Here is a 15,277-nt window from a genome sequence, read left to right as displayed (position 1 = left end):
ATTTATACTGTATAGGTGTGCTTTCTCTGGATTTAGGGTCTGAATTCACCCTAAACTATTTTTTAATGTTTTACTTTATTTATTTTATTTTTATTTTTATATTCACCCTCTTATGTTTTATGCTATGGTTGCTTTGAATTTCTTTCTATTGATTGCCCTCAGTTTTAACTTGTAAAGCACATTGTAACTGTGTTTAAATAAAGTTTATTATAATTTTTATTATCATTACTATGTACACTACAGCTCTTATATATTCCTTCCTTCCTATTCTTCACCTACTCCAGCTCTTTATTTCCTGTTGTCACTGAATGTTTTTTGGACAATAACCTGTTCTGAGCTTGATGCCGACTCATGATAAAACGTTTTCCGGATAGAGGAGCTGTGTTCATCTCGTCCGGATGATGTGAGCAGCCACCGTGTGAATGAGAGGAGTCATGCTGCGTGTGCTCCTGCAGATGGTGCTGCTCATCCACTGCACAGGCTCTGGAGACTCGGCCTGTGGAGGTGACTTCATGGAGTGAATAAACTCGGCTCTGTCCAGATGTGTGGAAGAGCAGGTCACATGAGACAGGAGGACATGTGGGTGATTTTAATTCAGCACACACAGCTGTTGGAAAACAACATGTTTACTATCTTTGGAAAGATTCAAACACATTAGGGGAAAGGGAGCCCTTTGTTTATGAGACATGGGATCATTTTTGAAATAGGTCATTTTATTATGACTCACAGTTTAACACAGTGTTATATTTGAATTTTTATTATATTCTTGTAAAAAGCACTTTTTCCAGGAGATCACATAAAGCTTATTCATCAGTGATCAGACACTGAGGCCCAAAAAAACAGTTTTCCCCTGTTGCTTAGATCTGTTATTGTATCGACCTGAACTCAGTGCTGCTGTTATGAACACAAAATTTATTTCTCCTTTTTCATTTCATCGAGCAGATGAAGGAGCCCTCCCTCCCCCTCCCCGCCCAGGCCTCTCCAATGTGTCCGTCCCTCTCCAGGGTCACAGGTCAGCTGCTCCTTCTGTTCCATAAATTTGAGGACATTTTCAGGGTTTTATACAATCCCTTTAAGTAATGTTAATCTTTTAATCTTTTAAAACCCTTCTACTAAATGTATTTTTTGAAAACCCAGTAAAAATAGCAACATTTTGGGAAATGGTCCTGTTGGCTCTGCTTCCAGGAATACCACTATCCTGTGTGTTTGCCAGCGTCAAGCAATGAACGACCAAAAAAATGACAAAAGTATAGATAAATAATTGTAGAAATAAAAGAATAAATAACAGTAGAAATCAATAAATCAATGAATACATGAAGAAATCAATAAATGTGGAAATACAAGAATAGTCTTTTCATACTTTTTATTTATTTATTTATTAATATTAATTATTTCTTTATGATTAATGATGCTGTTAAACTTTTCCTTTTAGGTCAGAGTTTCACCCTCGTCTCCACCTCCTCCAACCACTTCGCTAAAGTTTCTCCTGCATGTGTGCAGTGTGCAGACAGACCTGCTGTGGCAAATAATCGGAATTCCTCTGCTGATAGTATAATCTACCACCCTCACCATTACAATACAACCGCTGTTCTATCTGAGCGCACACACACACACGCACGCACACACACACACTCACACACACACACATGTGCAGCCACTTCCCTTCATGCTGCATCCTCTGTGTGACCACATCGAGTGACACCATAGCCCTCGTGTTCATTTGCTTAAGAAAAGAAAATGATGTGCTGAAGCGGGACAGTGGAAAGTGGGGCAGGGTTTGTTTGGTTGTTTGCTGCCCTGCACATGTTGTGTGACCTTGTTGTACTGCTGCTGTAACTTAGACCTGCATTCCTGAGCTACACACACACACACACACACACACACACACACACACACACACACACACCCCTTCCCTTCACTCAGTGGCCTGCCATGCTGCTTCTAGCATGTCACAGCTGTGTTATGTGCCAATATTGAATCAAAATAAGCCACAACAGGTGCTCTTTTGTTTTTCTGCTGCGGGGGCCTTGGGTCGCAGTGGTATTTCTGGGTAGATGCAGTAATATGGGACATTTTAAAGTCTTTATAATGAGTTTTAAAAGGAACAATATAGCACTCCAACAATACTACAGTGCATATTTCTGTACATATTCCATTGTCTTCTAGGATTTTTTTTGTTCTTTTTTTGAATAGCTTGTAAAACCTCCACAATGAGACATTACTTCCAGATGTTTCCAGTTGTGGCAGGTTTTGTCTCTAGATCTAAATCATAAACACACATATAAATCAAGCAAAAACTTTATTATTCCCCCCTCAAAATATCAGACTCGTCTATTGTAGAAGAAGCAACCATACTGGTTTCTTCACAGACAGTGGCCTCAATAAAGAAAAGGCTTTTCACCCACAAGATTTTACAATGATTCAAATATAGGTAGTGACTTTCACTTTAAAACTTCTCTGCTGTAACTTTCTGCTTCTCTATTTCTATTCCTGTTTATTAGGTGATCAGTCACTTAAACAACACAGGCTAATGACAAGCGGATGCCATCTACTACATAAAAGACAGTATTTAATCACACAGTAACTTCTGGAATGTACTGAACAAATCAATGATATATCACCATGTGAAAGTATCCCAGTGTGGATTTACCTTTAAATTGATGCTGCACAATGTGACAGTTGATTCTCTCTGCCAGTTTGTAAGAACATATCCCCTCTGTGGCACCTGTAACCTCACGCAACCTTTCAGGAGTGCCAATGAGACGGAGTCGGGGGCAGGGAGGGGAATGGGTGTAGAGCATCAAGGAATGAAGCGAAATAATACAATAGGTAACGGTGGTGAGGGAGGGGAGGAGAGAGGACAGAGATGGAACAAATGAAGAAAGGCCATGAAAGAAATGAGAAGGAGAGAGGGAAGGAGGGAGGGGGGGAACAGATAGGCAGAGGGTTTGCCTTTGGGCTTGCAGCCACGATGGCCTTCAGCTGTGGAGTTCCTGTTGTTGTGGGGTGGGAGTTTCCCTCTGTGCGGGGGTCGAGAGGGAAACGACAGAGGATGTCTTTTTCCTGGCTGACCAAGAATGCCCGGGCCTCGAGGTCTTTCCTCTTCTCGCGTGTCTTTTATACAAGTTCATGTTAAATGAGATGAACCGCCCGGCCTCTTCTTTCAAGCTGGACGACAGCCAGTGTAACACTGATGCATAAACATCTCTGTAGAAGAGGCGAGTTCTTGGGGTGGGGGGGGAGAAAGCATTCCTCCCAAGGTCACAGGGATGTCTGCTCTTAAAACACCCACCCAGGGGCGGAGCTAGAGACATTTTCATGAGATGGCAAGAGGGGGGCATGGAGAGTTTAAGGCGTGGCACTTATATATAAAAGCAGTGTTTGCTTGGAAAAGGGTTGAAAAGCGACAGCTGAGGTGGTTCTGGCATCTAGTTAGGATGCCTCCTAAAGGGGCCTTCTTTTGGAGGTCTACCAGGCATGTCCAACAGGGAGGACAGACATCCAGGTGTAGACCCAGAACTCGCTAGAGGGACTACATATCCCATCTTGCCTGGGAATGCCTCTGGATCTCAGAAGAAGAGAAAGAAAGTGTGGCCACAGAGAGGGATGTCTTAGATACCCTACTTGGTCGGCTACCTCCATGACCCGAGCTTGAATAAGCAGAAGACTTGATGCTAAACACCAGATCATGACATGAGTGAAATCCACTGAATTATTATTCCAGGAATCTCTGTCTGTCTAGCTCACATGTAGCCGTCTATCTTATCGGCTTCACTCTTGGGATGCATATTTTTAATCACCCGAGGAAGTTCAGTGTTGAATTTGGATATGCAATACGTTCAATATTAATGACCTTTGAAGAAACTGAAGACCAGTGCTCTGTTGCACCAACGGCTGCGACTAATCAACATCAATTACGGCTCAACAGTGCGATGAGTGAGTCCAACAACAACAACTTATTTATTAACGCCAATTCAGGGTTCTGCATACTCTGAGCCGAGCTCATTGAACTTTGAACAGCTCTTTGTGCAGCAGCAGCGGTGGAGCAGCTTCAGGGTTCTGTGGACTGAGTCCTGCAGCAGGTCTTTATTTGCTGTGGCTCAATTCCTGCAGGTCACTTTTACAGTTTCGGAAAGAAAACTGCAACCAGCATCACCACAGACCAAACAAACAGCTCATTCCTTACAGGCTGGTTTATAACGGCCACTGCACTAGTTTATGATAACTTGCCACGATTTACTATCTTTTGAGCAGCAGGGGTAAATAATAATAATAAAAGTAAACATGTAATACATATATAAATGCAAGGAAATCTAAAAAATAAAATAGAACTTATATAGTGTAAACAGAATACATATATACAACACCAACAGAAGTGAAACTTGAGTGAAATAATGATTTTATTCACAGTCATAGAATAATTCACTCTAACACATTTCCCTGTTATCTGGACTACACGTCCCGACATGCTCCCTCCCCAACAACAGGGGGCGGGGGCCGTAAATCCTGCCAGCCAATGGCTTTCTGTCTGGGGGGGGTTGCGTTGCACGGCAGCTGTTGTCAATGGCAACAGAGGTTTTGAGGGGAGGGATGAGCTGGACAGCTGGTAGAGGGTCCCCGGGTCCTCCGCCGGCTGTCACGTGCTCCCCCTGGTAGCCAATCGCAGCCCCCCGCCCTCCTCTCTCCCTGGCTCCCGCTCCCTCATTGGCTGAGCGTGGCTGCAGCAGGCGGGGGGAGGGGACGAGGGAAGTAGAGACAGAGAAGGGGAGCAAACAGTCAGGGAGCGAGTGAAAGGAGGTGGAGGAGGAACGCGAGAGAGCGGGAGACGTCTTCCCTCTGCAGAAGTGAGACGAGGACCCCACGCGCGCCCCGGCTTGCACCGCAGCCTCCACCCAGAGGAGAGAGGAGTGCATGGATCAGGCTGACACACTGTGAGACACAAGGAGAGAGAGAGAGAGGGAGTCATGCCTGTGTGGAGCCGTGCAGCAGCAGCACCGAGCTGCCGGGCTGCCTCGCCTGTGTGAGCAGAGCAGCGCTGCTCCGCTTTTGTGGGAATAGGGAATAAAAAGGAGGACAAGAGAAAAGAAGAGGAGGAGGAAGGAGGTGATCTCGTGCCATGACTGGGACCAGGAGGAGGGAGCAGGCTCGCTGAGATCATGGACCAGGTGAGGATGGAGATGAGGAGGGGAGGGGACCACATATCCACACCTTGACGACACAACACAGAAACACACACACACACACACACACACACACACACACACACACACACACACACACACACACACACACACACACACATACACACACACACACACCAGCAGCTCCTGGTGCATTCATATCATCCATCATCAGGTTTTCCATTCCCCCAAGGCAGAAGCAAACACTTCTTGTCCCCCCTCGCTCACTCTGGGGGTAGAGGTAGGATGCAGGGGCCCACCGGCGTGCATGGGCTGGGTGGCCTCTGGTGGGGGGGGCGGCGGGTGGTGACACAGCTTAAAATCATCACCGGCTTCATCTCTGATGTCTGTTCTTTACATCAGCGGCACTTGGGAGGAGAGGCGTAAAAAAGAGGGGTGTGGCTGAGACATCCTCATCACCATCATCATCACCATAACCTGTAGCAGCTGACACCCACACCCACAGTCAGCCAGGGTGGAGGTGGGAGGTGGGATGTCATGCAGCAGGGTCCAGATCTGTGTGCGTGTCCGTTCATTCATTCATCGAACCTCAGACGACTGAGGCCACTGCCCTGTAACACTGTGTTCTCCTCGTGTCACCGGCTCTTTTACAGCAGTTGTCATCAGCAGCAGCAGCAGCAGCAGCTCAGCTTGTTTACACTGACAGTGTGAGATCCACCACCTGACGAATCTGCACCTCTGCTGCACCTGAAGCATCCTCAGAAACAGGCAGGGGTGCTTTTCCAAATATTTGGTGTGTGTTTTTTACAGCCTGGTGGAGCAGAGAGAGCGGAGGCCGGCTGCTGCTGCTGATGCTGCCTGGTGTTTGTAAGCAGCTGCTGGGAGCTGAGTGTGTGATGAATGGTTGTGGTGCTCAGAGAGAGACACCCTCCCCACATCTCCCCTCTGTTGCCCTCAACACTCCGCCAGTGTTCGTCCAGCTCATTGATTACCTCATCCTCCCCCTTCCCTCCCTCCCTCTGTCTCCTCTGTTGCTTTGCGTCCTCTCCTCCTCCTGAGGTCGAGAATCAGGTTCGTCTTAAAGTAGGAGAAGGAGGGATTTGAGGGTGTGGACGGAGGGAGGGAGTGAGGGAGGGTGACACACCCAACCTCAAACCTTCCTCTGGGTGAATAATGCATGTGCTCCACTGGAACGTCTCCCTGTCTGTATCCGCCTCCCCTCTCATGTCAGGGTGACGTTAGCTCCCCCAATTTAGCCGAGATGATGTCATCACTTCTGCTGGCCAGACTGTGTGTGTGTGTGTGTGTGTGTGTGTGTGTGTGTGTGTGTGTGTGTGTGTTATGAGGCAGGGGTAAATACCATGTTTGCACTTTTTGGTGCTTATTTCATAACTTTAATTCTCCAGACGAGAAAGCTTGTGCACCTTGTAGAAACCGCACAGGTGTGTTGGTGAACATGTGAATGCCAAATGTATGGGTCACAGCCTTACTGTTCACACACAACCACACACACACAAACTGAAAAATGAGAATGGTGTGTCTTACAGCACAATATCGCTCTCAGGAAATGAAAACTATTTATAAGAATGTGCAGTGCTGTGAAATGCTGACACGGCAAGGCGTTGGCACAGCCCTAAGCCTGGGTCAGTGTCATTTCAACAGATGGACCACATTGTGATGTAACAGCCAAATATGATTATAGCACTTCCTGTTGATCACGTGACTATGCGTTATTGTCATTTAGCAATGTGGGCGTGACGCATTATCTCCTCATAGGTTTCCTGCTGTAGGCCTCTGTGTGTGTGTGTGTGCGCGTGTGTTTGCGCGTGTGCGTGCGTGTTTACACCAAAGTGGCCCCATCATCCTACGACTGCACATATACAGTATGTCTGAAACACGTCGAAGGATCTACTGCCATTTGGAAGTGTAAACATGAACGAACACTTCCGTTGCAATCTAAACAGAGGCATGTAGTGTTTACCATCGTTTATGGAAAGATTTGTGTTTCTCAGCGTGTGTGTGTCATGGCTGAGACACACATGCACAGTGATAAGGAGGGCAGTGGCTCAGTGAAGAAAAGGAAAAACCTGGTTATATAAAGTGTCTGTGAGAGAGAATCCAGGGCAGCAGTGGGACTCCTCTTCCTCCTGGAGTCTGTCTGCGCTGCATTCTTCTTCTGCATAAGAGCGTTGCACACTGCACACGAGATGTAAATCATCTCAGAGGAGGTGTGTGGTTTTTATAAGCTCATGAAAGTCGCTGAGTGACACTGACCAACAACCTCTCCCATTTGCAGGACACTTGCCTGAGGACGATTATAATGTCGGGCCCGCTACAAATCAGTTTGGGTCATTAGTGTTTTGCGATCAATAGTCATTAGTGCAGACCTGGGCCGGGCTGTGATGACCGCTGCCCTGTGAACTCTGGGATTGGAGATGGAATTTTGTTTAACCACATCCCTCAGAGAGAAACAAGTGGTTCACTCTCTCTCTGCCGTAGCAGCCCCTGTGAGAGTCATGGAGAAAAGTAAAGAGGAAAGACATGAGCAACTAGATGAATGTTAAAGCGTATCAGAAATGTCAGATGTTTTGAAGGGTAGGGTTGTTAATTCTGGAAAAGTTATCCAACTTTTCTGTGACACACTCGCTAACTTCTAGCTATGCTTTTTGTATCAGCAGTGTATGTCTCTCCAGCTCGTGAAGACTCCGGTAGTAATTTGGGCCGGGGCAGGGTGCATGTAGATAGGCAGACTGGTTAGTGACAGACAGTCCTGTGAGGGCCACAGACACTGGCTTTTCACTTTTCTCTTCCAGACAACTTCATGTATTGATGGTTATTGTGAATTGAAGAGGATTTCAACAAATGTGTTTCAGAATCAACACACTAGCTGTAACATATATATATAGGGAATTCCTCAGTGATGTGCATGGTGAAGTGACGCTGTTGTGTTTATTCTGCTGTCTGAACAAGACTCCCTGGAGGCTTGATTTGGAGGGCAAAGCGACATATGTCTAACTGTAATGTGTGTGTATATATAAGTGTGTGTGTGTGTGTGTGTGTGTGTGTGTGTGTGTGTGTGTGTGTGTGAGTCCTTGTGGCTCTTAGCCAGAGTTATCTGGCAAATTGTTGTGTCTGTTTCCCATAGATGTGACTGACATGGAATGCAGTCAAAATTAGCCCGGAGCAAAGAAGCCATGGAGCAGAGGGACATATTTTATGAGAGTGAAAGTGTGTGTGTGTGTGTGTGTGTGTGTGTGTGTGTGTGTGTGTGTGTGTGTGTGTGTGTGTGTGTGTGTGTGTGTGTGTCTGTGTGTGTGTGTGTGTGTGTGTGTGTGTGTGTGTGTGTGTGTGTCTGTGTGTGTGTGTGTGTGTGTGTGTGTGTGTGTGTGTGTGACACAAGAAAGGGTCTTATTAAGTTACAAACGAGATAGTGAGAGGGAATGTGCGAGACAACAAGTGTGTGCGAGAAAAGGATAAAGGGAAAGAGTGTGTGCGCCTCATGGTGGAACAGGTGGTCTAATCTGACGCCCCACCCATGGCACCCCGAGCCCCCCCCCCACTGCCCATGGCCCTCCATCTATGGACTCTCAGGAATGTCTCGCTCTATTGTCCTGAGCAGCAGACACTGAGCGACTATAAGAATGAACTCTGCATGAGCATTTGCATCTAAATTGAAATTAAACACACACATATAAGCATATATCGATCTTTCCACCCATGCTGAGAGCCGCCGCGGCTCCTCTGACCTGTTTGTCAGAGAACAACAATGAAAATTAACCACGCTGCGAATGTTTTTCAGCTGGTTTTTGCATGTTCAGAAAAATAAAACAGAGCTCTGTGGGGACATTTGTCTGCATGGGGCTCTGGGGAGTTTTTGATTGACCCGGCTGGCCACCGTCACAATGTGCTCTGCAGCAGATGAAGCATGCAGCCTGCTTTACCCTCAACATGTTAAGATGAAGGAGTTCAGGTTTTTAATACTTTTAATGCACACATCCAGAAATATTTTTTATCTTGGAAACTTTTCTTTACGATTTTGTATATTTATATTTTTCCATATTTTATCCACACATGTGCTAATTTATCAACTTTTATGAATCTTGTACCTCGCCTCTTTTCTTCTGCTTCTTCATATAACAAAGAGAGAATATTTTAGCTGCTTAAACTTAGTAAATGCCAACTTATCAGTATTTGTCTGTCAGTACATGATGTCGAGTGTGAGATGTAGATGTTGAGGTGTTAATGTTTGCGTGTGAAGGATGTCAGCACAGGGTTCATGTTCTATAATCAATGGGTGAATGCCTCCAGGCAGACAATGGGCAGATTGTCCTGTGAAAGAAACTAGGACAAACCATCTCCAGGAAGTAAACAGCTCCTGCTCATCTCAGGACGTTGTCGGACCTCAGCCTCCACACACTTGAGTGGCGAGCAACGTACGAATGCAGATGGCTGTGGCGCGGGAGGGGGGGCGTGTTTTTTTCTCGCAGGGGTCAAAGGTCAGTCTGTGGGGCTGAAGCCTTTCCTGTCAGCAGCACTTTGCATCAGTCCAGCCCGTGTCAGAGATCTGCATGCTGATGACACAGGATGAGAGCTGGGATAAATGGAACAAAACAGAGGGATGAGGTTTATCAGTAGCATGAGGCGGCCATCCAATTAGGAGGTGGTTTTCTACTGGGCTGGCCCAGGTTAACCTAATGGGCTGGTTAGGCGTGCACAGCACTCAGCGCCATGACCCCTACGGTCTGCTTCTATCTCTCAGGGTCAGTTTCCCAGCCTCCTGCTCCTCCTCTCTCCTCCTTGAGTGTTGAGGTGCAGTGTGAGGACGTCGGTGTGGAATGAGCAGCTGTGCAGCCGACGCCTGCGGTTTCATTACTTTGATCATTAAACAGGCCACAGAGATGCCCCAGTGTTGGTGTGTTAGTGTGCACCACAGCTGCAGATCAGCAATGAACTGAGCGCTGCGTCACGAGCCGCTGACCCATTGGCCTGTTTTCCAAACTGCTGCAGACATGCTCAGGGCTTAACACAATTCAGCAAGAAAGTAACGTGATGGTCCTGCAGAAAACAGAAAACACGGCTCATTTTGTTTTCGCCCTCAGTTTTATTTTGTGGCTCACATACTCTGAGAAGAACACACTGTTCCTCTCCATGTTGCTTAGTCAGCCATATTTTCTTTGTTTTAGTATCATCTCCATAAATCCACTTTAATCCACTGATGGGGATGAAATAAAAACCTCACCACAACTTAATATTTAATTCCCCACCCTTATCCCGTCTTGTCCTTCCAGCACTGTTCTGAGCCCCCTTGTGGCGTCCACATGCAACTATAGCCCAATTTTCTCTGTTTTCAGTGGGATTGAGGATTATCTATTTAGGGAAATCTCTGCGGAGGCAAGCAGGGGAACAGATGGCCGTCCTTTTTACAGAATTCAACCTAGAATAAGAGGATGTTTGTTTTTGCTAGTGACATTGATGACAGTGCAAATACACACTTTATAATCCTCTCTTTCACAGTGCGTTATTCTTGTCACTTATTGATCACAGTTGGAAGAATGCAACATATTGTGATTGATTAATAAATGTCTCCTCTAGCACATAATAATAATAATAAACTTAAATAATAATTACAAGGTGCTTTACTAGTTAAAAATGAAGAATTGAGGGCAAACAATAAAAAACATTTAAAATCTGTTTGATGTTGGCACAGCATTAGACATTACAGCACAAATCTATGATGTTATATTTCATGAGACTCCCAGCAGTATTCAGGACATGTGAAGTAAATGTTTTTGTGGCGATGGCTGAACAAATGAAAACGTGGACCTTTCTGAAGGTTAAGAAAAATCTGTTCCTCACATGTGGCCTCCTGTCCTCCTCCAAACGGAGAGCACGCTGCTCTAAGGCCGTGTCTAGACAAACTTATCTCAGAGTTTTAAGGCCAAGGCAGCACTCTGGATTAGGATATGATCTCCTGGAACATACAGGATTATTCCCTTTACTTTATATACTGCAAGGGGTGTGGCTAAAAGCTTGTGTTATGTTCAGGAGACGCTCAGGAGATCTGTGACTCCTTTATTTAAGTCACAAGAAGATTCTTTTTATTACTTGAGGATGCATGAATATAAAAATGATGCTGTGCACTGGATTATAGAATGAAAACAGCTATAATTACTTAATTTTCCAAACTGGTTTAATTATTGAACTTTGTAAACTGGTTGACATTAAACCATGAAATAATGAATCATACAACAAGTCCCCTTAAATTCTGCACCAAAACGGTCACGGTCATTTGGACTAAACTAGAGTTCCTATTGAATCTAAATGATCTCAGTTTATAGCCCTTTATACATTTTTATTTAGATCTGTAACAAGATCAAGATCCATGAATTATTCTTATTATTAACTTGCAATGTTAAAAAAGTGATGGGTGAAAACATAAAACATTAAAAACACACTGGTAAAGGCCCATATTTGATACACACTTTGTGTCTGTAATAAAGATAGCAACTGTCAGACCAAGTCCAGTTTACCTCAGTTGACTCAATTAAATATTTATATTAATTAACTGTTAAAGGGAAGGGGCCATCTGGATTTTTCCAATAGTCACAAAAAATTAAAAAAACTTTCTTATTGTCCCTTCTCCATTGTAATGTTCCGATGATACATTCAGGGAACTCACAACCACAAATCTAACAATATGCCATTCTAATTTTGTGCGATTTATATTCCTGACTCATCATTGCCCAGCAGAGATGTAAATATGTTTTTGCTGATATCAAAGCGGTTGGTTCCCACATGCGACTTGAAGACGAATCTCTTCCTTGAGCTCGCTTCCATTGTGTGTCCCTGTGCCTCAGGATATTTGCTAGAGGCAGGAAGTGGAGTTGTGAAAGGTAAAAGAGGCTGCGAACACATTTGGGCTCTATGAAGTGACGGGCGTCAGGAAGGAAACTAGAGCCGTTGCTACTGGAACCATGAGCCTGTGTTTATTTTCCACCTCTGTCTCTCAGAGGAGGTTTAGGGGAAAAGAAAAGGTGGAGATGAGGGGATAACACGGCTGGGATGTCCTTTTGAAGAATGTGTGCCAAGCATTTATAGTAACTGCTTATATTTATAGTAACAGTGGAATGCCCCAGTATGTGATTCACTAGTTTGTCTGGAGTTTTGAGGAATAGATGAATCGACACAGACTGGAGACTGAAGCTGTGGTCAATTGTGCAAACTGTGACACCTGAACATCCACCACACTCCTCATCAGGACCGGGGGTATTTCCTTCTCTTTGTTCCCTTATCTCAAACGCTCCCACACAGCCAAGCAGGTCTGGTCAGTTTAAGGCCAATGTCTGTGTTGGACAGAAAACTGCACTTTGTGTTTTGGGATGAGATAGTAGCTCATAAGGGAAGACAGGAAATAAACATACACAGTGGGCATATCGTACAACCCAGTAAGTTTTGATGAGGGGATGTTGATGTGAGGGAGTTTGGAAAAGTCAGAGTTGAGTTCAGTATTGGTTGTGGCAAATCAGCATGTCCAGTCAAGAGCACAAGCTGGTAGTGTGTGTGTGTGTGTGTGTGTGTGTGTGTGTGTGTGTGTGTGTGTGTGTGTGTGTGTGTGTGTGTGTGTGTGTGTGTGTGTTTGTGTGTGTGTGTGTGTGTGTGTGTGTGTGTGTGTGTGTGTGTGTGTGTCTGCGTTCTTGGCCTCAATGAGTCATTCTCTCCAGCATCCTACCCAACCAAACGCCCAGCTTTCCCAACAGCCAGAGCTCCGACTTGAACTTGCCCCTGTCTCCGAGATTCGGATGCAGTTTCGGCGTCCTCGGGCTCGTGGTCATTTTCTGTTTGAGTTACAGCGTCCTGCAGGAGAATGAGCGAGGCAGCTGCAAGAGAGAGGGGGAGCTGCAGTGAAATCTGGCGTGGGGGTGAGGCAGGGAGATGGACGGGTCAGAAGGGAAACAGTGGACCAGTTAAATAAGGGGAAGACTGGTTGGAAAACAGCCAAGTAAAATACTGGTAGGTTTTTATTGCCTTTATGATCTTCTATAAATCTAGTAAAGATTTCTGCTGCCCAAGCCAGTGACTTTATACAGTCCATAAATATTTGGGCTGCTACACATTATACACAATACACATTATTTTATAGTCTCAGCACATTCAACATGAAATAAAATAATTAAATTGCATTAAATTGAGGTTAAAATTGCTTAGATGTGTGTCATCATTGAAAGAACTGTGAGAGTTCTAGCTCTTTTAACACATAGCACCTAAAGTGCAAAAGTAATTAGACACTTGGCTGCTAAGTGCTTCTTGAGCAGTTGTGTCGTCACTTTCAATAACACAAAACAAGCACACATGTTTACTGCGAGCTTTCGATTGAGGTGGATATGAGGAATGAAGAGGAAGAAGATGATAATCCGCAGTTCACAAAAAACTCACAGTAGAGTCCTGTGGAGTTCCATAGAGAGGAAGGAACAGCTTATGGGCCAAAGTTTCCACCTTAAATGTCAAACATGGCGCTGGTTCTGTTGCACGGCTGCCAGAGGAACTGGGACACTGGCATTTATTGATCATTTCACTGCTGACAGAAGCAAGTGGATGAGGGCAGAGGTACACAGGAGCACTGTGTGTTCTTAAAGTCAAATGCATCAAATAACATTTCATCATTGAACATCGATCCCAAATATACAGCCAAAGCAACCAACTGGTTGAGTCCGTCTCCTGATATACATACATATCTATTGAGTGAGCAGCGACAGGAACACTTTCTGCGTTTGAGCATTCTGAAAACTATGGGTGTGTGTTTTATCCATCACTTTGTATTTTTCTAGAACTCCAGACTATGTTGGTTCCAGCGCAACATAAAAATCTATTAGCAGACCTCTGAAACCACAGTTTTTCAAATATATGTTTTTGCTTTGCAGTGTGGACATTTTAAATTGAGCTGCACTTAAACTGCATTACCACTCAGTGATAATGACTCAATCCATTGAATGCAGACTGTGATGGGTTGAAAAGCTCAAGCAAGTTCAAGAGTCTTCTTACTAATCCTCTACTAATTAAAGGGGAGTGAAAGGAAATCAAAGGCCTAACCAAAATGGGAGGACATATTTCTTTTCTTTTATTATCCAGACTCTGAACAGTACACCGCAAATTAGAAAATAGTCAGCAATGGCCCCAGATTCACTGAAATGCTGCTCATGCAAAGTTTTATTGTCACCTGTTTGGCCTGTGGAAATCTGTGGCCATGGGCTCGAGCGGTATAATGGATGTAGGATGGGCCTGAGCAAACACCGCAGGTCAAACTCAGTTCTTCATAACCCAAACATGTCATTCAGGTTTCCACATGTCTGTACAGTAGAGTTACAAAGCCCTTCTGTCCGTCTGACTGGTCAGCTGTTTCCTCTCCTCGTGCCAGTTGTCAGGCCAGACAGAGTAGACTCCTCCTGTCACGCAGAGAGGTGTGTGGGGGGGGGGTATTTACGATGCGAGGGCCAGGGGTCGCTGCCCCTCTTGTCCCCTCAACCTTCCCACAACCCCATTCAAAGGGGTGTCGCAGGAGCCTCTGTGTCAACAGGCAGCCAGACACACTCACAAGAAGAGACGTAGTGACATGTGAGTCCCTCACTTATCTACATCTCATTCACAAGCACGTAAATATCCAAAACTGCCCCCCTTGCTCATCCATGACATCCATGGCTTAATCACTCATGTGTTCGTACATGTATAAGTACCTGGACTCTGCCTAACCGCTTTCACCAGACAGGTCTCATGTTATCAGGCCCAGACTGTGAGAATCAGCTTCTATTACATTTGAGAAGAGGACAGAAACAGGGTTACCCTTTATATTAGATCAGTGCAGAGCAGGAGATAGTGTATCTCACCAGGAGTTGCTCATTGTCTGGTTTTGTCTCTTCACAGTTTGAATGCACAGCCAGACACCTTCATTAAATACAGCTGTATCAAGTGGAGAGACAGTGTGGCCTGCCTGACAGAGAAAGGAGAGTAACAGACTCTGTAGAGGCTTAAAGTAAATAATGTTGAAAAGATTTGGCAACTGCGCTCCTAAGACTGAAAGTATGTGTGTGCAGAGAAGTGTGACGGACATTTACTCAGAGGAGGGACTCAATAACTGGAGGGAA

At 45.1% G+C, this 15,277-nt stretch overlaps 1 protein-coding gene across 2 annotated transcripts in view; it reads left to right on the top strand.

Moving 5' to 3' along the window:
• Nucleotides 1-4,811: 4,811 nt before the first annotated feature.
• Nucleotides 4,812-15,277, top strand: part of arhgap23a (Rho GTPase activating protein 23a) — a 68,881-nt gene continuing 58,415 nt past the window's right edge. Inside the window, exon 1 of one of the 2 annotated variants that reach the window (XM_069525290.1) lies at nucleotides 4,812-5,165. In XM_069525290.1, coding sequence (XP_069381391.1) covers nucleotides 5,157-5,165 — 9 coding nt within the window. In that variant the 5' untranslated portion in view covers nucleotides 4,812-5,156. The remainder of the gene's footprint in view (nucleotides 5,166-15,277) is intronic. The other variant, XM_020094242.2, reaches the window with a different exon arrangement.

Source organism: Paralichthys olivaceus, chromosome 5 (assembly GCF_024713975.1).
Source record: "Paralichthys olivaceus isolate ysfri-2021 chromosome 5, ASM2471397v2, whole genome shotgun sequence".
Classification (NCBI taxonomy): domain Eukaryota; kingdom Metazoa; phylum Chordata; class Actinopteri; order Pleuronectiformes; family Paralichthyidae; genus Paralichthys; species Paralichthys olivaceus.
The sequence above is the reverse complement of the archived record's forward strand: the minus strand, read 5'-3'. Positions and strand labels throughout refer to the sequence as shown.